The 22,160-nt window shown below is 51.7% G+C and overlaps 1 protein-coding gene across 1 annotated transcript in view; it reads left to right on the top strand.

The window, feature by feature from the left end:
- atosa (atos homolog A) overlaps positions 1 to 22,160 on the top strand; it is a 28,618-nt gene that overhangs the window by 2,608 nt on the left and 3,850 nt on the right. Inside the window, exons 2-6 of the mRNA XM_062548689.1 lie at positions 17,950 to 18,137; positions 18,401 to 18,603; positions 19,005 to 19,130; positions 19,248 to 21,000; positions 21,219 to 21,347. Coding sequence (XP_062404673.1) covers positions 17,950 to 18,137; positions 18,401 to 18,603; positions 19,005 to 19,130; positions 19,248 to 21,000; positions 21,219 to 21,347 — 2,399 coding nt within the window. The remainder of the gene's footprint in view (positions 1 to 17,949; positions 18,138 to 18,400; positions 18,604 to 19,004; positions 19,131 to 19,247; positions 21,001 to 21,218; positions 21,348 to 22,160) is intronic.

The raw sequence follows: 22,160 nt of genomic DNA, 5'->3' as shown, positions 1-22,160 counted from the left end.
TAAGGTATGTGTGAAACCAAAACAAACTGTAGTTTGTATACAGATTCAAGAGATCCAGATGGAGAACCATTGTCCCACACCTGGAACAGGAATGGGCACACGGCAAGCCTCCCTTTCTCATGACTGTGTTGCTCCTATAGGCTATCAGGTTTAAATGTGAAAAGTCAGCTGAACCTGAACAGGGCAGAAACTGAGCAGGTCTGTCCACAAGATGAATGGACAGACTGGCTAACAGTATGGTCACTTGACGTTTTTATGTTACCTTGGTGTGAAAACATTTATGCTAGGTTTTGCCTTAGGCTGATACACAATCCACATTGTACTTGTTTTTCAATGAGTCTCAGGGTGTTATTATCTTGTCAGATGTGTTTTCTCACACTTAACAAAGACCTTGTTCTTCCTCGTGACAATTAGAAACAAGTTGTACATTCTTAGTTCACTAGCTCTTAAAAACAGTAGCTCCAGTTGTACAGTGATCATGCACCCTTTGTCATATAGGCTAGGACATAGAAGTGTGTGTTACAGTTGATCTTAGGGGGCCATGTGAAGACTTGTTTTTGTCATCAGCAAGAGAGAGAAATCGTGTATTCTGTATGTGTGTGTGTGTGTGTGTGTGTGTGTTGAGAGAGAGAGAGGAGGTCCCCAGTTAAACAGATGATGTCATTGTTACTCATAGTTTTGGAGGCAGCAAAACCTGCCTGTGTAGCAGCAGTAAGCTGTGAAAGAAAACAAAAGACTGTGTGAGGGGGGAAAAAAGGTGTCAGGCTTTCTCTTTGTTTAGTTATTGTGTTATTTGTCTGTTTCCTGTTGTTGTTCTAACAGGTTGTCCCAGGGACACCCCACCAGCATAAGGTGATTAGGCTCATTAACAGCTACTCATGTTCTGGGCGGTACCAGTGGTCTGGACCTTGAGAACGGGGGGAGCAGTTTTTGCACAAGTCTTGACAAATCCCGAGGCCACAGAGGCCCATCTCTAACTGTTCCCAGTGATGTGTTTCCATAACGAACAGGGGCCTGTTGTCATGCCGCCCCCTCCCTGTCCGCCTTGACCGCACGTGCCTCTCTCCCTGGAACTGTCAGGGTGATGATATCACTTCCTGTGTGGCGGTGGTCGTGCCGTGAAGCCCCTGCAGCTTGGCGCACTCGCTATGTGAATATGTGTGCAAACATGGCCCCGGGTGGAGAAGAGGCCATCTGGGCCTGCAGCGTCTCAGCACCTCGCTCTGGCCCAGGCGTGTGCCAGCCATCTGACCAGCACACAGCCGCAGTGCCACCAGTAGGAGCTCAGCAGCCCTGCCAGCCCAGAGGGGCAGAAATAGATCTAGCAAAAGGGCCACAGAGTTGCTTTTTTTTATACGTGAAAACAAGTCTGCCCCTTGCATGACTGACTGTTTTCATTTAAATGACTTCCATGTGCAATCTCTAGTTCTCTGACTTGCCATCGTTTTAGATCTCATGTTGTTGTTCTCATGGTTTTATAGAAGCTAACTCTGATTAGTGTTCAGCATTTGCCATTTTTGTAAGTGTAAATGGTTGGCTTTGGGAAACATTTTGCAATGTTCTGTTTGCAAATGAAAAATAAAAAGTATTTTGCAGTTCAGATGTATTTAGCAGTAGCCTAAGTGTTCTTGGCATTTGGGAACTTCAGCGGAATCAGTTGAGGAAAGCACTTTTGTCTTCAGATGGTCTCTTTTCAACTCCCTACATTAGCATAACCTCCTCTTGTTAAATTGAATTGCCCAGTTCTTTGAATTCATCTTCTTCATGATTGTTTATGATGAAAGACTCTTAGGGAGGAGTGTTAATCATGAGGACTTTGTTTCTGACTCTCTCAGTGGTGCAGGAGATGGCATTAGATGTATCTGAAAAAGGAACTGTGAGCTTTCATGAGTTGTGACATCAGCTGAGTTGAGTACTCCTCAGCCCACATACCACACTCCACTTTTGATTAGATCAGAAGTTTTGACAGTAGGGTCACTTTGTTTAAGTGGCGATTGCTGTAAGGCGGCACCATTTTCGCAATCGTAATTGCAATATGAACCAACACAATCACCTAAACGCAAAAGCTATACAAATAATCATGCACAGTTCATTTTGTCACATTTTTTTACTTTTATATTAATTTCAGCCTCCTTGACTATGCCACTTCTGGTTGGTGGCTGTGTAGTGCATGAGGGGCAAAGACATTCTGCTTGGTGAGCTTCACAGTTGCAAGATCTGCCAGACTTGTATGGGATGACGAGATGCAGTATACAGTGTGTCTTGCAGATGAGGTATCAGTAGACCCCCAGCATTCTTCTTCAGGCACTTGCCTAGTGTTACATAAGTCCACAGTCTCTTGTTTGAGCACAACATGCCACCCCAGATAGCATCTCAGTCTCAGCTGTGTGTATGTTTTAGACAGAGCCCGAGGGCACTGACGTTCTCTGTCACCTTTCAAGTCAGCTCTGAATTGCCTTGCAGTTCTAGCAGTTTACCATGGCTGATGGATTAACTTCAGCTCTTACACAGCAGTGCAGGAAAAGGTCACTGTTTGATGAAATGCTACTTTTGTTTACATCAGTCCTCAAACAGTTGACCTTTGAGACGTCTGCAAAAAGACATAGTTAAACTGTGTTCGAGCCAGCTGATGCAGCACAAGATGAACTATTTGCATGTTTTCATGTCTGCATGGAGCACTTATAGCCTTAGTTAATGAACACCTACAGGGATTCGCAGTTAACTTTAGGATTCAGCATTTAAGCTGGAAACCATTCCTGTTTGTCACTGAAAGGTTAAGCTGACATTGTCATGATTTATAGCGCTCACAAAAGTACGAATGTGAAAAACACTTGTTGTCTTGTGACATTTGTTGATTCATGGGAAGTTGAATCATTTTGATCTCTTATTGATTCTGCATGCAACATGCTTTTTTGGTTGACAGAATCTTAAGTGATCAAGACTGCTACTGCTAACCATTTGTAGATTCGAAATCATTACTCTTTGAGTTTATTTTGGTGAGAATTGTCATGAATTGGACTCATTTATGAGTTGTGTTGGACTTAACACATATTGACACTGGCATTAGCATTGATTGGGTGCCTGTTTCTTTCACATCTTGTTTCTTTCCGCTGTGACACAGCATCATGTGGTCACGGTGTGTGTTGTCAATGTTACTTGTCCTTTTAAAGTTCACAAGGATTTGAATGATATGCCACTAAAGAAACTGTGAGAAAAAAGCTCTTTAAGAGTGTGTGTGGTTCGGTTCTGACCCCTCTTAGATCTGTGTGAGGTGTCTTCAGTGGGCGCTCTCCTGCCAGAATAAAGGTCAACTGTCCCTTATTGCATCTGATGAGCTGACAGAACCAATGCACTTTGGGCGTTTGCTGGTGCATGTCACTGATTTCATGGATGCTCTTTTGAGCCCTGTTGAAATGGCCTGACTCATGTCTACAAAGTCACGAAAGATGTCCATGTTAAACAAACAAACAGAAGAAGAAACCGAGTGGGGGCCTGGGGGAAAGACGGGGAGAGAGTGCTGAATGTGATTATTTTGGCAGCAGTGTGGATTACTCTGCCAGGGGCAGACAGACCCAGCTGACCAAGCCTTGGAAATTGCTGATTGTGCAGCATGGAAACAGGTGGCTCATCGCTAGCCGTCCCCACTCCTGAGCAAAGGCCGTGCACAGCAGGTCCCCCCGACCGGTCAAATGCCCCAACACGCCCCAAATCTGTGGCCCCCCGCTTACACACACTCATGTTTCACACAAATCTCTTTATCCTCTCTTGCTCAGTGTTGCAATCAACTTTGTTCGAGCTGGCGGTAATTGCACAGGGGAATGGGCTTTATTCCATTACCTAAACTGGCCCAGTGGATCAAATCGGATGACTCTTGATGGATCATCCGTGCTCCATGCCGTGTCTTGCTCTAGGCTTGACCAACTTCCTGCACCCTCTGATCCTGGACTGGCCTTTCATCCCGAAGTTCCCCTCTCAGGTCTTTATGTTCCACCTCAGCTGGAACACACCAAACTGGCCGAACAGTGGGAGGATTACTGCCTTGCACCAGGGAGCTGGATTGCAAGTTATGTAATGAGCATTAGTGTTACAATAAATAGGATTCTCCAGCATGGCCTGACTTTGGGCTGGCCAAGTGAAATGTACAGCCCCTCTGGACAGATTGAGTTTGCAGTGGCTGATCTCCCAGGGCATAAGAGGGAATGAGTTCAGTTTGCTGAAGTGAGAGCTGCAGTGCTGGACCAGCCCAGGGGATGAGGAAGTTTTATCTTCTTCTTACCATTCTTTGTTTTTAGTCAAGGGAACAATTTGGCGTCAATAAGCGGAGGTTTCTATGACACTTCTAGAGGCTGTCTGACCTCCTGTGAAGATCAGTTGATGTGATGTCTGCCCAAACACTGTGCGCTTACAGACAGAAGAGTAGGTGGAAGAATTATGCAATTCCCTGCACTTGTTTCTGATGAAAGTGTGTTTAGCATAATTGGGAGGTGATGGTGCAGGGAAAAGGTCACAGCTTAAGACGTGGAACAATCTGAGAGAGGGAAGCGCATCGTGAAGGGGATGGAAAGCAGAGCCCCACTGGGGGCTTGGGCCGAGGCGGCCACCCCTCCAAGGTTCCCACACCCAAGCCACAGCCTCTACGCAGGCCCTGAAATATGGAGCCTTTGTCTGAGCTGTCAGTCAGCTCCCATGGCGTCTCTTATCCTGTTATGGCAGAGAGAATGACACGATCCACACTGATCCAGGCTGTCTGTGTTGCAGTCCTTCCTCACTCCAAAGTCCTTGTGTCCACCGCCTGTCTCAAGCAGCATTGTTGAATTGCTGGCAAAGTGGGCTATTATTTCCTCTACTCCTTAAAAATATTCACTCCCCAGTTGTTATGGAGGGCATGCCAAATTGTATGATTAGAAATCCTGAGCTAGCCTTTGGTAGAAATCGGGGTTAGTTTAAGAAAGGAAACCAATCCCAAATTGCAAGATGAAGTCTCTTTTGATCATCCTCACATCAGATTCGTTCAGTGTCAGTGTCTCACGGGCGGCTGGAAGTGCATGTGGCTATTGAGGAACATTTCACAGACTCTGCCAGACAGCAATCCCTCAAACCACAATGCAGTTTAATTATGTAAATGGTGTTAGCAGCCTTGCATAAGATAACAGTTAATGAACTTCATGTGGATGATAAATAGCTTTAGCTAAGTGTCCTCAGACGTGACGGTGGGATCTCAACTACTTTCTACATTCTCACAACTAACTCACATTCTCAGTTTTTCAAGAATGTGTTTAAAAGGGGAAAAAAACCCTAATGCTCTCTGTTCCGTCCCCCTTTTGAGTTACTGCCTTGGTTTCCAGGGCATCTGTGTCTTTTAAAAACACAATAGCGGTACAGAGAAGCAGCTGAGTTCACAGGAGCAGAAGGAGGAATTATGTTCTCTGCCTCTGCTGGCCCATACACAGGAAACTGTACCCAGGTCTGTGGCAAGAGGCTCTCTCCCAATCAGATTCCAGGGCCTGTTGCTATGTGAGTTCTGAGTCTGCCCCCACCCCCGCCCAACCTCTCCCTGAAGAGTGTAAAAAGGAAGAGCTCTGAAACAGAAGACAGGGAAACTTTAGGAGTTCTACACAAATGACCTGGTCATCCCAGGCCACATTAACGGCATGAGATGGCATTAGCCTGGAACACGGACAGGAGGAAATAGGTGGAAACTTTTAGGCAGCGCACAGGCTAGGCTACTTCTCCCACCAGAGCTAATGAGCTCTCTTAAACAGCCTCTTGGCAAACCCTCTCAGTACTTTCATGGAAAACAGTTGACTCAAAAGTAGGTTTACAGCTTCAGTGTAATGTCCTAAACACTGCTTCACACCCTAGATGTAACTTTATTTTAGCCTTTTAAAAACGTGTGCCCTCCCTCCTTATCTGTTAGTAATCAGTACAGAAAGCTGTGAAAGACTGTAGAAAGCTGCTCTCATCTTTAAATAAACTCTTTGCTGTGCAATGTCATCATGCCCTCCCATGGAAACTCAGAACCTGAGTGTCCAAGCCTCACGGCACAAATGACTGTGCCACCACACCACACAACTGACACACACATTAACATTTTTTGTGTGTTGCCAAGGAAACCCCCCTCACACACTCGCGCACACACACACACTCACACACACCCCACACCCCCGTCATCCACTTTGGATAACAGATCCCCTGATCAGAGGGTTTTATGTTGGCCTCATATTCAACCTGTTTACCAGTTAATTAGGCACAGAAGTGGCACGGAGTGAATGTGTCCTGTTGTCCGGTGGCCGTCTGAAAGAGCCAAGCTCATAGGAGTCAGAGGATGAGCCCTGATTAAGATTAGAACTTCAGGACAAAGCTAAGATTAGAGGAACCAGCTGAAGGGAGAGAATGTGTGTTAGTACTGTATGTGGTCCACCTGTACCTCAGAACCAACAGAGCCTATTGATGTTTATCTCACTGTGAGCATCTTACTTGGGGGAAAAGTCGGGTGTGATCGGTCCACCTCGGACAATCTGTGGCAGAAATGTAGGGCTGAGGGAACCGGAGGGGGAATGACACATTGAGGCAGAAGAAAGGACACAGAGAGGGAGGGTAAGCAGGTATGCAGGCGGACTGCTACAGTGGCTCTTTGTCCTTGCTGTCTGTGCTGAGGCGAGAGCTGCATTGCCATTCACCTCTATCGCTATCTCGCCCTCACCCTCCCTCCCTCCCTCCCTCCCTCCCTGGCCGTCTCCCTCCCCCCCCCCCCCCACCCCTTTAATACGGGAATGGCCAATGTAGCGGAAGCCGGGCTGGTGATGTCTCTGCGCGCATCGCTCCATCATGTGTGCCGTTAAAAAGAGCAGGGCTCCAGCTGCCTCTCTGCTCCCCTTTGTCCCGCGCACGCTAATGTAGGTCATGCCGGCCTCTGTGGCAGAGGCCTACCCCAAACGATGGGCCGGCGCTTTGCGCATTAATCCTGTGGAGGGCGTGCGTGGCGTGGCTGCTGTGCCAGTGCCAATGCCAGCCCAGGAGAGCAGGTGGCACTAAAAGGGTACAGCGTCAACGCACAGCGGCAGACGTCGAGCCCCCTGGCACTGGAGTGGCGTCAGCACTAGCGCGCTCCCCTGTCCCTGTGTGCTTGTGCTCTCCCCCTCTGCTGCCGTGAATGATGCCTTTCTTTTACCTCCTCCTCCTCCACCCCAACCGCATAACGGCAACACGGCTCACTGTTCAGCCTGCAGCTGTTCTAATGGCCAAAGTCACTTTCATCACTCTGGCTGGGAAGGAATTAATGGATAGCTCCACAGAGAGCAGCTCTCCCATTCAGCTCTTTCAGCTGTGGTTGTAAGACCATTGAAGGACTTTTCTCCTCAAAGGGAGTGCAGACATTATGCACCTTTTTCGCATCATAAATCAGAGCTCTTCTCTCCTGACACCTGGAGCTGTGCCTGAACCCATGGCATGCACCACTTGCCTCCCACTTTAATCAGCTGCATAGTTGAAATGTGCAGTATCAGATGCAGTATGCTTTTATCTGAACCAGGATGTAGTTCTACAGGCGTGATAAAAATACATCAATGTTTTTATGGCTTGGAGGCCTTTTTATTTGCTGATATTTTTCTGGTCCTATAAAATGACGTTTGGCTAATAAATGTGCTGAAAAAAATATGCATGGAGTGCACAGGATTTACTTATCTTTATGTTGTATTATATAATGTTCAGATTGACTGGGAAGATTCTAGAAAGAGTTTAACTGTTTATTTTGATTTATTGCAAAGTTCCTACTCAACACATGAGCTAGTTATATTGTGAAAGTTCTTGTCTAAATTGTTTGGTCAACCAACTGTCGTAAGAGCATAAGAAGCAGCCGTCTTAATCTTGGCAAAACATGGCCAAACAGCAGTTTAGAAGTATTAAAAAATAACAAATGTAACAATAAAAGCAGGCACCAGGGTAGTTTTGCTGAAACAATCAGTTTTGCTTTGCGAGGCCAAATGTATTTACTATTGCCAGGTTTCTTTTCCAGTATCTAATTAACTTGATGGTCAATGTGGCTGGTCCTGACAATATCTTGCTTTTAAATGAGACCGTGTAGGCTGATAATTGACCCTTCAGTGACGGGCTTATGAAGCTCTCAATGGGCCCATTGAGACCCAAGTTCCTCTCTCTGTCCTGTCTCTCAAGGTGTCGGTTGGTGCTGAATGAGTAATGGCCCTCTCCACCTCGGCACCGCCCTTCTGCTGAATACTCCGCCCGGCTATCCTTTCCACCGCACCGCACCGCTCCCACATCACACTCCCCCACCCGAACCCACATTGCCTCACAAGGGAGTCTTGTTGCCTTGCTTGTCCTGTAGGCCTCCAGGCTCTGTGGGTTTCTCACTATTTTGTTGTTTTCAGGAGAACTGGGTAGGGGGAGGTGGCTGTCGCGGTGGAACAGGGCGTATTATGGGGTTTAGTGTGTTTGTGAAAGAGAGGCAGAGGGTGTCGTTTAGTCCATGCTGAAGCCCTCAGCTGTGGGCCCTCACTCTTCCTCTCTCTTCTATGGATCGACCGTCCTCCCATCCTGGAAGCCTGTCCTCGTGGGACTGTGTCTCCTGGAAAGCCAGGAGCAGCTGAGGTCGGAGGTCGGAGGTCAGGGCCTCTAGCACATTCCCTGACAGACAGCGCAACCTGAAGCACTCTGCTCGGCTCTTGGAATGACCCACTTTTTAAAAAGTCTCCTGGCAAAGAGTGTGTTTGGTGCAACAGTCGTGGTCATTTGGACCTTAATGTCTGCATCTGGACTCTGCCCTCCCCTCCCCAGCTCCCAGGGTGGCTCCATGATGGAGCCCAATTCGGCACTCTGCTTGAATGGGACGGTAGATGAGGTCCTCGGCTCGGGGAGATGCATATTGCTTCATATCAGAGCAGATAAAAGTGATATTGACTCAAAATGTCAACAAAAGAAACAAGCAACAGTTGTAGGTTAGTGGGCCAGGGAATTGTTTGTGACTGTTTGGCTTATCGATTAGTGCCCGTCCTTGGCACTAAACAATCATGATGTGCGGGTATATAAACAGCGCTCTCAGATGAAGCAATAGTCCTGCTACAGCACCTGAGAGAGGGTTTAATAAGCAAGCGGCTTAGGTTAACCTTTGACCTGTGCAATCACACAATCATCTGTTTGAGCAGTGTGCCTATGTAAGAGTCCTGCTCTGTATTAATATGAGGCCAGTGAATGATAAGCCGTGTGTGTGTGTGTGTGTGTGTGTGTGTGTGTGTGTGTGTGTGTGTGTGTGTGTGTGTGTGTGTGTGTGTGTGTGTGTGTGTGTGTGTGTGTGTGTGTGTGTGTGTGTGTGTGTGTGTGTGTGTGTGTGTGTTCGTAGGGGTGGCGGTCTCTACACGCTGTGTTTAAATTCATCTCAGTGCTGGCCGTAAGCAGCTTTTCCATGTAGGAGTTGCACATAATCTGTGGCACCAATGATGCAAGAGCCTCATGAGCTCACAGATGTGAACCTCTCATCTGTGTCCCGTCCTGTCCAGCTCTGTCCAGCTCTGTCCAGCTCTGCCCAGTCCCATCGTGTCCCATCGTGTCCCATCGTGTCCTCAGTGTCCTGCTCCAGGGGCCTGTCAGAATTCATACTTGGCATACTGTGTCAGCAGCTCCTCTGTTCTGTTAGCTACGGCATGCCGGCAGACACACTCAGCAAAAGGGAATCTGTGTTATTCTGGCATAATGAACGGGCCCACATGCTGAAATCACTTCTTTCTGACATTCTGACATTCAATATGGAGGCTGTGTGAGGTCTGACTTTGGAATACCCTCTCTGGGCTAAGCCATGGTTGCCCTCTGCAGAGAGGGCCCTCTCACTGCCAGTAGCCCTTGGCTTGCTGTAATTACCCTCCATGCATTGCTTTGTGTTGTGGCAACAGGCACTGTATGATCTGGCCTAACTGGATTCGAATGCCCTGCGCTCTTGGGAGTGTAGAGATTGGAGAGAGAGAGGGAGGGAGGGAGAGAATTGAAGTCAGTTGGCTGGCGGCTGACGTCCGTGACTGTAATTGAATCTGCCGTGTGAGCGACATTGGCCGCCACTCTCCCGCCGCCAGAGCCCGTGAGCTGACCGGCGAAGGAAACCGTATATGGAGCATCCCGTGCCCCCGATGAAGCTTTAACGAGCACAGGCTCTCTGGGAGATTAGAGGAGCCGTACGTAAGCGCTCTGCCACTGACCTGCCACTGGGTTTGCCTTCCCACTGTTCACGGCAGAGCTGCCCGCTTGTAAGTGCTATGAGATTATCCCAAATAAACAGGACAATTAGATACATTTTTCTTGTTTTGGCTTGATTGCCAAACAGATTTCTTATCAGGCCGCCCGGCGTGGATCATCCCCCTCCTCTCTCTCTCTCTCTCTCTCTCTCTCTCTCTCTCTCTCTCTCTCTCTCTCTCTCTCTCTCTCTCTCTCTCTCTCTCTCTCTCTCTCTCTCTCTCTCTCTCTCGCTAGCGGTATCTCTACCTCTCTCGGTCTTGCTCTGACTCTCTCCCTCTCTGTTTTTCTGGTGACATGGGTCACTTCAGCCCTGAGTGGATTGCTGTGCGCTGCAAATCTATGGATTTAGTTGTGTAAGAAACCCCAACAATGGGGCCTGATTGTGTGTCTGCTGTGAGAGCAGATTATTCAATGAGCTTATCTTATGGCCGGGTGCCCTAAGCAGCAACAGCATTATGTCCTCCCTGCTCCAAGCCAAACAAGACCTACATTATCTGGTCAAGAGACATGGGGGGGGGGGGGGGGAGACCTGGGGGGAGAGAGAGATCTGGGGAGAGAGAGACCTGGGGGGAGAGAGAGACCTGGGGAGAGAGAGACCTGGCTCCATGCACCCATGACATGTGAGATCGGTGGGAAAGGAGTACATCCAAGCTGGCAGTGCTACAAGATTAAATGTTTTTTTAATCGAAATCGCAATTAGCAAATCGCCAAGGCTGCCATTAATCATTTAGCTCACGATTATTTGTGAGTGTGGGGTTTACCAGTGATGATCAAACAAAGGTAGCCTACTGTGCAAAACCGTCGTCGAGCAGTTGCTACGTCCCAAGGCAACACAATGAGCGACATCTGAACAAGCATCACATGTAGCAGGACAAGGAATGTACTAGCGCTGGTCTTGCCCAACAGGATAAGAGTATGCAAACAAGTATTTCATAATTCTTTTCATGTATTTTGGTGAACATTGAATCTCACTTTCAAAAATATATCACAAATTGAATAGCCATTGCAATATTTGTCAAAAAATTGCAATTAGATATTTTAAGTATCATTTTAAGTTTTTTTTTTTATCAGTCAAGCCTATGAAGTTGGCATTGTGTAAGCAACACTGCACATGATTTGAGATTTCAGCTGACATTTGTGATAGCTTCTGTTCTCACCCAGTGCCAGCTTCCCCTTTGCCAGCTTTGCAGGTTATGCACACCCACACTCACTCACACAAGCACACACACAGCCACACACACACACACACACGCAAGGCAAACACTTTTTATCTGGGAGGTGGAGGGCTGCTCATCCATGAGGGGAGGGTGGAACAAGACCAAACCAGTTCCCCAGACCAGACACTCTCCTCTCGGCCTCCGACTAGCAGCGCTCCTGTCAACACCTGTTTGTTTTGGGTTGAGTTGTTTTCATTTGACGCCTCCAGTCAGCAGTGTTGTGGGCTAGTGCCCCCCCCCACCCCCCCCCCCCCCCCCACCCTGTGCCCTGCGCTGGGGTCTGGAGGTCTGGAGGTCTGCCCTCACGCTGCCCTCACGCTGCCCCAGCCAGCTGATCCAGAGGCAGCGCTCCAGACCCCTGCACAGGCACGACACTAATAATACTATCCACCTGCCATGCCTACTGGAAATAGCAGCGCTTACATACAGTAAGGGCCTGCAGGACGGGCAGAAGCAGCGAGTGAGAGAGAGACGGAGAGGTGGAGAGGGGCTGAGGAGAGGAGAGACTCTCCGCTCAGCGCTCTCTGTTAGCGTGTGCACTTAGACGTGTTGCACTGAGTCATAGGTGTGACTGTGTTGTGACAACAGACCGAGTGTGTGTGTGTGTGTGTGTGTGTGTGTGCGCGTGCATGTTTGTCAGAGACGCGTTATCACTCCAATCTCACGTGCCCAGATGAAGCACACTAGACCTTTAGTCACAGGAATGTTTTGTTCTGGTGCAAAGGGAGTGAATGCATCTGACCCCGTTTCATCAGATGACAGGTACCCTTCACATGATTCAGAAAGCCCTGAGGGTGGACTGAGGTGACCAAGTCTATGACCTCATGTGACGCTGGTCTGTTTTCTGGCTACATTGTGAAGCTGTTGCTCTGCTGTGCTCAGTCCTGGGGCAGGCTCTCCAGTGTTCTACTGGGGCAGGCTCTCCAGTGTTCTACTGGGGCAGGCTCTCTCCAGTGTTCTACTGGGGCAGGCTCTCTCCAGTGTTCTACTGGGGCAGGCTCTCTCCAGTGTTCTACTGGGGCAGGCTCTCTCCAGTGTTCTACTGGGGCAGGCTCTCCAGTGTTCTACTGGGGCAGGCTCTCTCCAGTGTTCTACTGGGGCAGGCTCTCTCCAGTGTTCTACTGGGGCAGGCTCTCCAGTGTTCTACTGGGGCAGGCTCTCTCCAGTGTTCTACTGGGGCAGGCTCTCTCCAGTGTTCTACTGGGGCAGGCTCTTCAGTGTTCTACTGGGGCAGGCTCTCTCCAGTGTTCTACTGGGGCTTTGTGCTGTAGGAGAATGCAGCCCAGCAGCCAATCCAAAGCTGCAGAGGGACCCTATGCTGTCCTTTACATGCTCCCCCATCCTCCTCCTCCTCCTCCTCCTCCTCCTCCTCCTCGTCCTCACAGTGGTCTATCTCTCTGGCTATTGTGCCTCGTTCCTGCCCCTCCACCCAGCTGATGTTTGTTTGTGCAGTGTGTTTTGTGCTGCTTTTTTAAAGGCCTCTCACTCGCTTTTCACTCTCTCTTTGCACCTCGCTGTTTTCCTCCCCTCACCCCCCTCTGATAAAGCTTTACCTTTTACCCAGTTCAGTTCAGGCTTACTATGTGTTCTGTGAGTCTCTCTGTGTGTGTGTGTGTGTGTGTGTGTGTGTGTGCGGGGGGGTAGTGCGGGTCCAAAGAGTACAAGAGAGCTCTGCTGTAGATGGGTGGTTGGTGTGTGCATGTGGTTGGGCTGTGCTGGGCTGTGCTGGGCTGTGCTGGGCTGTGCTGTGCTGTGCTGTGCTGTGCTGTGCTGTGCTGTGCTGTGCTGTGCTGTGCTGTGCTGTGCTGTGCTGTGCTGTGCTGTGCTGTGCTGTGCTGTGCTGCGCTGCTCCAGCTGGCAGCAGGCTCCTCCTCCTCATGTTCTCTGTGTGTGTGTGTGTGTGTGTGTGTGTGTGTGTGTGTGTGTGTGTGTGTGTGTGTGTGTGTGTGTGTGTGTGTGTGTGTGTGTGTGTGTGTATGTGCACAGCGCAGCTGGCTCCTCCTCCTCATGTTCTCTGTGTGTGTGTGTGTGTGTGTGTGTGTGTGTGTGTGTGTGTGTGTGTGTGTGTGTATGTGCACAGCGCAGCTGGCTCCTCCTCCTCATGTTCTCTGTGTGTGTGTGTGTGTGTGTGTGTGTGTGTGTGTGTGTGTGTGTGTGTGTGTGTGTGTGTGTGTGCACAGCGCAGCAGGCTCCTCCTCCTCATGTTCTCTGTGTGTGTGTGTGTGTGTGTGTGTGTGTGTGTGTGTGCACAGCGCAGCAGGCTCCTCCTCCTCATGTTCTCTGTGTGTTGACTGCTGCTCTGCTCCACGTGCACTCAGCACGTGGGAGGAGTTCCCTGCAACAATGTGCGTGACTGCCTGATTCTGCCTGGAACAGGGACACAGCGCCCCCCCTGCTCACAAGCGTACACACACACACACACACACACACACACACACACACACACACACATGGATGTGCATTATTCCGTGGGCACACACATGCTCCGTACATAGGAGGAGAAGGAGGAGGAGGAGGAGTCAGGAGCGTGACATTATGGGCGGGCCGCTCTGGCTGCAGTCCATCAATCAGCTGCCACGGTGCATGAACCAGATTCAGCCAGGGAGAAGTGTGCAGAGAAAACACACACACACGCAGGCACGCACGCACGGCACGCACACACACACACACACACACACACACACACACATATGAGGTTTTTTAAGTCGCGAGGCTAAAAATACTCTGGCAGCACACTGTAAGAACATCCTCCATGTCAGCTGTAGCAGCGCACACGGCACACTGCAGCGTTGTGTGAATGTTGTTGTTGTTGTTGTTGCTGCTGAACGTGTTGACAGTGGCTTCTGTCTGTTGATTTCTCCTACTCGTGGATAACAAGAGTGAAATTGATGAGAAAGCGGTGATAATGCAGAGGTGCATTAAACACAAAACATGGCCCTGCCCAGACCTGCAGAGCCAGACATGGAGTACTAGCACAAAAGCAACGTCTCCCTCAACCGCTCCCCCTCCCCCTCCCCCTCCCCCCTCTCCTCTCCTCCCCCACTCACGCTGTCTCCACGTGAGCAGGGCGAGCAGCTGATTTCCTGAGCCATCAGCCTGCAGGGTGGGTGGGAGCTGTGCAGCTCCATCTCGTGGGGAGGCCGGGCCGTGTGCCCCACCTGCCCTTCCCCTGCGCTGCCCTACTCAGAGCGGCGCTGGAGGGGCCTCAGAGTTCAGCTCATCCTGCCAGCGCGAGACGAACACAATCAGGTGTGTCCTGTTTGATGCTGGATCTGCTAGTCTCGTTGAGAGCCTACTCGGGGACTGCAGATGGGCCGGCCCCCTTGTAGTTTTTGTCTCAAACTTAGTGGGCTGAACGTGTGCTGCCAATTTCCCACTACCCCCCCCCCCCCCCCCTCTCCAGTGTCCCTGTGGCCCCCTCCTCCACCGCTCGTGAAGGGCACGTCACAGTGGAGCATAAAGGCCTGCTTTGAGCCCTACAGGAACCCACTCTGTGGGAGCCTTTCAGAGGGCGCTCACGGGCCGAGAGGAGCTCACGCACGCACGCACGCACGCACGCACCACTCTCTCACCCACCACCAAGCCCTCTGGCCCTGCGTTACGACCAACTAGGGAGAGACTCCCAACTGTCTGTCTAAAAATGGTGAGCCCTGAGCCTTGAGCACCAACGGCAAACATATTTTGAGCTGTGGTGACATGACCTCAAACTAAATGGTCTGTGTTGGTATTGTGCTGGTATTCCCGATGAGGGTTTGTCTTTGAGGCGTCTGTTTGTCTTTCTCCTGGCTTCCACGGAAGCAGATCAGCCTGCTCTCAGCCTGCTTGTCCTCACAATGGCCCAACACATAGCTGTGTGTGTGAGCCGCCCCACCCTAAAGCCGCCTCAGTTGTGCCAAAAGCACTGGGACGTCACCTCACGTCCATTAGGGTGGCATATCATTTCAGAGCCGGCTTCACGTGGGCAGCCGACACCAACTGGCCACTCAACCACAAGACTGACGTGGAAAGGCTAAAATTATCAGCAGAATGGTGGAACTGGAAAAGTGCAGTCATTCATTCGTCCCGTGTGTGTGTGTGTGTGTGTGTGTGTGTGTGTGTGTGTGTGTGAATTTGTAGGTTGATTGTGCTGTTAGCCCAGCTGTTTGGTTTTTTTCCTTTCCATGGGTGGAGCTCTTTAATCTGCTTCTGAAATTGACACCTTCACCCCAATGTTGGTTGTCAGTCAGCAAGGCTGGGTTTGTGTAAATGCTAAATAGACTGCCTTTATAATAGTGCCTTTCTACTCCTCTGAGTAGACAAAGCGCTAAGCTGCTCATCGTGAGGAGGCTCAGGAAGAACTGGGCTTGAAGCGGCACACTACAGCCTTGCCCAATGACTCCTCTACCTGCTGCGCCACACTACAGCCTTGCCCAATGACTCCTCTACCTGCTGCGCCACACTACAGCCTTGCCCAATGACTCCTCTACCTCCTGAGCCACACCACAGCCTTGCCCAATGACTCCTCTACCTGCTGCGCCACACTACAGCCTTGCCCAATGACTCCTCTACCTCCTGAGCCACACCACAGCCTTGCCCAATGACTCCTCTACCTGCTGCGCCACACTACAGCCTTGCCCAATGACTCCTCTACCTCCTGAGCCACACCACAGCCTTGCCCAATGACTCCTCTACCTGCTGCGCCACACTACAGCCTTGCCCAATGACTCCTCTACCTCCTGAGCCACACCACAGCCTTGCCCAATGACTCCTCTACCTCCTGCGCCACTGGACAAAGTGTCTGACTTGGAGGGGGTGGCAGCATTAAGTAGAGGTTAAGTATAACAAAACTGGGAAAGGAATAAGCATTTCCTATGCACAGATAAACTTACGGCTGTATATCCCTAACCGTTTGTATGGAGAATGCAGTCTTAAGTTTGTTTGCGGAGGCCTGAAAGCAAAACAGGTGAGCCTTACAGGGATGTAATTTCAGGTGCTAATCACCTAAACAATTCAGCTGATGCCGTCACCAGTGGCTTCATCACAGCTGTGCCACAGCACAAGCTCTGAAGCATGCATGGCCCCCCAGCGGTGATGGGCATTGAGAAGGTTAAACGGTTAGTTTCCTGCTCTCTTATCACTTGGCTGGAGCAGCTGTTCTGCTAGTGGTCCTGGATCCATGACCCAGACCAGGCTAGAGCCAGTGTGCTCAGCGTCCTCAGAGAGCCCATTCTCGTGCTGACCCTGCGCGTGGGGGCGTATCGGCAGCCGTGACCCTGCGCGTGGGGGCATATCGGGTGGCACGGAATCGCTGGGCAAGGGTGGCCCCAGGGGTTGGTGAGGGAAGGTCTTGATTCCAACGCTTGGGTTTCATATGATGCGTGCTGCACCACCTTTAGACATCTGCATAAACAGTTAACCCTGGTGTGGTGCATTCCAAGCATGTTCCGGCGAGTGTGTTGATGTCGGGCGTAGCTTTGGCATGTCAAGAGAGCGTCTAGACGCTTGCTTTTATCCTCGCAAGGTTTAGGCTGCTGGTAGTGCATTACGTTTACCTGCTGCAAGCCTTCTGCAGTGAAGAGGGATTCACACATCTTTGGGTTTACTTACAATACCTATTGATGGCACCAGCAGGAGTCTATTTGGAGATGCTGTATGTTTATGTTTATGTGACTGTTTATGTGATGTGAATTATTCTGTGAGGTGGCCTTGCGTGTGTGCCAGAGAGAGATGCTAACGTAGTGGGCTGTTTGTTTTGGGTAGATAAGCAGCTTTGACTGCTCTGAGGCCAGCTGTGAGGAGAGAGAGAAGCACAGAAAGAGAGAGAGAGAGAGAGGCACAGAAAGAGAGAGAGAGAGAGAGAGAGAGAGAGAGAGAGAGAGAGAGCGGGAGGCAGGCGGGCTGCTGGGTGTTGTGGAAACAGCAGAGAGCGGAGGCAGCCAGACAGACACTGCAGAGGAACGGCAGTTAAGATCTGTCTGCCTGTGAACAATGCTGTAATTATGGCCCTGGAGTCTGCAGAGGACGTGTGAGGATTTCTAAATGTGGGATAAGCTTGCGGTCAGCTGGGTCTCTCTCTCTCTCTCCCACACACACACACACACACTCTCTGTATTTAGATTTTTGATCCCCCTCCTCTCCTTTCCCCTCAGGACCTCTCCCTGTTAAAAGCTGAGGAGAGAAATCATGCCAATTCTGTGAGCATCTGTTTGGTTGGCTGATCTGGATTCAGGCAGATTGCGAGGTTTCTATCCCTCTGGGTTTCAACGTGTGGGTTTTCCATCAGCTTAGCTCGTATCACTGAGAGGGCTTTGAGGTCCACGTGCGGTCCAGGCAGCGGCAGTCCACTGCAGCTCAGGACTCCGGTCGTTGTGTAACACTCCGGAATGTCCACTAACCATATCCATCTGGGTTCTCTCCCCCACCCTCTCTCTCTTTTCTCTCTCCCCCACCCTCTCTCTGTCTCCCTCTCTCCCCTGGTCCTCTGGGCCTCTTCCCCGTCCCCTTGCTATCCCAGATGCCGGAGAGGAGTTCTTTGAGCATGATGCGGAGGAGTTCCTGGTGTTCCTGACCCTGCTCATCACAGAGGGCCGCACGCCGGAATGTTCCGTGAAGGGTCGCACAGAGGGCCTCCACTGTCCCCCGGCACAGTCAGCCCAGCCCGTCACCACCACCAAGCATGAGTGCAATGACAAGCTGCCACAGGTACGACCTCACCTCACCCCCACCTCAGCACAGCCACTCACTCACAGGCCCGAGAATTGTTTCACAATCGTTTATTATGTAAGAGTCATCTGTTGTGATCCCTGAACCGCTCTTAAGGTAAAGCTCAAAACGATTTTGTTGTTGTTTTGAATGCCCTCTCATGGAGTTGGCTGTGCACACTCACCCCAGTAGCTGCCCCTCACAACTGTTGCTATGGGTGACCTTGTGTTGACCTTTGTGTTCTGCCCCCCCTCTGCCCTCAGTGTCGTCAGGCCAGGAAGACACGCTCAGAGGTGGTGCTGCTGTGGAGGAACAACATTCCCATCATGATCGAGGTCATGCTGCTGCCAGACTGTTGCTACAGCGACGAGGGCCTCGCCACCGACGGCACAGACCTCAACGACCCGGCCATCAAGCAGGACGCGCTGCTGCTCGAGAGATGGACTCTGCAGCCCGTACCCCGGCAGTACGTGGCCTCTCCTCCTCTCCTCTCCTCTCCTCTCCTCTCCTCTCTTTTCCTCTCCTCTCCTCTCCTCTCCTCTCTCCGCTCCTCTCCTCTCCTGTCCTGAGATGTTGATGCTACTCGTCAGAATACTTGCAGGCCCTTAGTCTGGTGTTAGTGACATGAGCCTCAAATGAATTTAGCCCTGAGCATCGCTTGCACAGATGTGTTTTTAAGCCAGAGGTCTAATTAGTAGTTTCAAAGGAGCCTGGTCACCCTTAGTATTTTAGCAGCTTTTAATAGCTGTAATCATTTGGTTACTGTAAAATGGCCCACAATTCTGCTGTTGTGAGAGGAGATGGACTGCAAGTGTTTAGTGTTTAGTGTTTGCGCATAATGCAGCATCATGTGTGTGTGGCTTGCAGGAGCGGCGACCGCTTCATCGAGGAGAAGACTCTGCTGCTGGCCGTGCGCTCCTACGTGTTCTTCTCCCAGCTCAGCGCCTGGCTCAGCGCCTCCCATGGCATCGTCCCCAGGAACATCCTCTACAGGTCAGTGCCACTGGAGTGGACAGGCACGATTTGTGTGTGCCTGGGTGTTGATCTGCTGTAGATGTACTGTATAGGAGTGGGGTGTGTGACCTGTAGTCTGTTGCTTTTGTGTGGCAGAATAAGTGCAGCAGATGAGGAGCTGGTGTGGAACTTCTCTGAGACGCCATCAGAGCACGCCTTCCCCGTGCCCAACGTGTCCCACAGCGTGGCGCTCAAGGTGCGCGTACAGTCGCTGCCCCGCCAGCCCAACTACCCAGTCCTCAAGTGTAGCATCCACTCGGGCCTGCCGCTCTTCGCCAAGCGGGGCCTGGACCCTGCGGAGGGGCTGGTGCGTGGCAGCGAGCTGGCCGAGGCTCTGGGCCCCCACCTCCACCCCCGGCTGCCCGGCTCGCCACTCTTCCAGCGCCCGCTCCGCACCTCTCTGACCCAGAGCCCCCTGAACTCGCGCAAGTGCCCTCTGCCTGAGGCCGTGCCCCCCAACAAAGCCGTCAAGTGGTTCTACTCCACGCTGAGCAGCTCCCCAGACGGCCGGCCCCTAGACGGCACCGAGAGCCCCAAGGCTCCTCCTGGCAGGGAGTCGCCCGTCCGCGCCTTCAAGTCGCTCTCGCTGGCCGACCCCCTGGCGACCCCCGGCCCCAGTCCCCGGCCGCTGTCGGGCGAGACCAACCCTCTGATTGGCTCCCTGCTGCAGGAGAGACAGGAGGTCATCGCCCGCATCGCCCAGCGGCTGAACTTCTGCGACCCCACGGCGCCGCACCTCCCCGACGGCCTGTTCTCCTCCTCCACGCCGCAGGGGCCCAAGTCCATGTGGAGCGCCGCGCCAGAGCAGGAGAGCCTGTTCAAGAAGACCAAAGAGCCGCCAGGCCACCCGGCCCAGGCCTCCCAGCAGAGCAGCGCAGAGGAGCGCAGCCGGCCCTCCCCCTTCCACACGCCCGTCAGCCCGCGCAGCCGCAGCCGATTGGAGCACAAGCCCCAGAACCCCGCCTCCAAGCCGGCCTCCTGCCGCCGGCTGCAGCTGCCCGAGCCGTCCGACGGGCCGACGCTGAGCGAGGCTGTGCAGGACATCTCGCGGCTCATCCAGGAGCGCCTGCAGCAGTCCCACCAGCTCCTGCACTGCACCTACAAGCTCTGCCGCCAGGGGGCGCTGCTCAAGGGCCAGCCGGAACCCAGCAACGGCTACTACGGGGCCCGAGAGCACGACTCTTCTTCCCGCAGACCCCCGAGCGCGGCCTGTCCTAAACTTGAAACCACGCCGGGCCGGCCCGAGCCGCCCGCATCCGACCGTTTACAAAATGCCAAAAAGGAGGCGCGAAGCGCGAGTCCTCTGAGAGAGAGCGACCTCCGATCCGCAGGCCCTGTGAGGCCCCAGAGCCCCGTGCTCAGGGACATCACCCAGAGGCCCAGCCCACCCAGAGACTCCCCCCAGAGCCCCGTGCTCAGGGACATCACCCAGAGGCCCAGCCCACCCAGAGACTCCCCCCTCAGCCCTGCCTTCACCGACACCCCCAACATGGAGCTCCTCCACAGCCTTGCCCTCAGGGACACCCCGAGCCCAGCCTACACAGATGCCCCCCACGCCCCCCCCCTCAGAGAGTCCTGCAGGCCCACGGCCAGAGACGGCACCCACAGACCCCCCAGCTGGGACGCCAGCCAGAGGGACGTGCGTTGCGCCACTGACAGAGACCCCACCCCGCCTAGAGGCACAGAGTCCACAGCCGTCAGTGGGAAAAGCGAGCCGCCCCGCGACGAGAATCAGGACCCTTCAAACTCCACAGTCTGCACAGCCACCAGCCTTACCTACTCAGCCCACAGCCCTGACCCGAGCCCCCATCCCCACAGGATCCTCAACGGGGACGCCAGGAGTCCTCTGGTAAGCCATTCTTGCTTTTCTATCTCATGCCCATTGCTAAATCAGTACGGTGTGCTTGGCCATTTCATGGCATGAATATATAGCTGATTGTTATATTCACTGTTTTAGAAGAGGCTGAATGTTTGCGCAGTGATGCTATTAACATACATAGTCATACACCGATGGTGTCACTGTGAATATCACCGTTTAGTCTGACTCCATACATTTGCTTTTCGTAGAGAGCCAACCCTCCTGCATCACCCTTGAAGCCATGCAATAACTGGAAGAGGCAGAATCGCCACTCTATTGATGGGACAGCCACCAAAGCGTTCCACCCCTGCACAGGCCTGCCTCTGCTGTCCAGCCCAGTAAGTTCAGTCCGCCCGCAGACCACAAGCTGTGCTCAACTCTCTCAGTTCAGTAGCCAGACTCAGAAGGCCACCCATCATTTATGTGGAGGGTTTCATGTTATGTGAGAATGGTCTCCACTGGGTTTTGGTAGTTGATATTGAAGGTTCAAATGCCTTTGTCCGTGGACTTGATCCTGAAGGAGGAAAAGGGATCATACATAAGTGAGTTCTGGGGCTTTGCACATGAGTATCCTACTAATGAGTGATACAGAGGTCACATGGAAAACAGGAAACTTCATTATTTAGTCAAGTTCAGTAGGGCATGGATACGTATAAAAGTGAATAGTCATTAGGTGTGTGTGTGTGTGTGTGTGTGTGTGTGTGTGTGTGTGTGTGTGTGTGTGTGTGTGTGTGTGTGTGTGTGTGTGTGTGTGTGTGTGTGTGTGTGTGTGTGTGTGTGTGTGTGTGTGTGTGTGTGTGTGTGTGTGTGTGTGTGTGTGTGTGTGTGTGTGTGTGTGTGTGTGTGTGTGTGTGTGTGTGTTTAGTTCCTGTTGTGATGCTTGATTCAGGCACGTGACTCGTGCTTGCCTCATCTGGCTGGAGGCTGTGACTAACTTCCTGTCTGGGCCAGCGGCGTCCCTCAAGAAAAGCTCCTGTTTCCTGCTTTTTTGAGGGGGCATGTGTTTGAGTTCATGCGCGTGAGAAGTTCTCAAGGCCCAGCAGGGCCGTGCTTTTGTTTAGCTGAAGTTGTGGTTTTCTGTGTTCTTTTGTAGCCTTCTTCAGAGCTTAGAGCTCAACTCGTAAGCCTCACACAATCAGCTCTGTCTCATT

This window comes from Sardina pilchardus, chromosome 11 (assembly GCF_963854185.1).
Source record: "Sardina pilchardus chromosome 11, fSarPil1.1, whole genome shotgun sequence".
Classification (NCBI taxonomy): domain Eukaryota; kingdom Metazoa; phylum Chordata; class Actinopteri; order Clupeiformes; family Clupeidae; genus Sardina; species Sardina pilchardus.
Note: the sequence above shows the minus strand (reverse complement) of the source record. Positions and strands in the feature narration are given on the sequence as shown.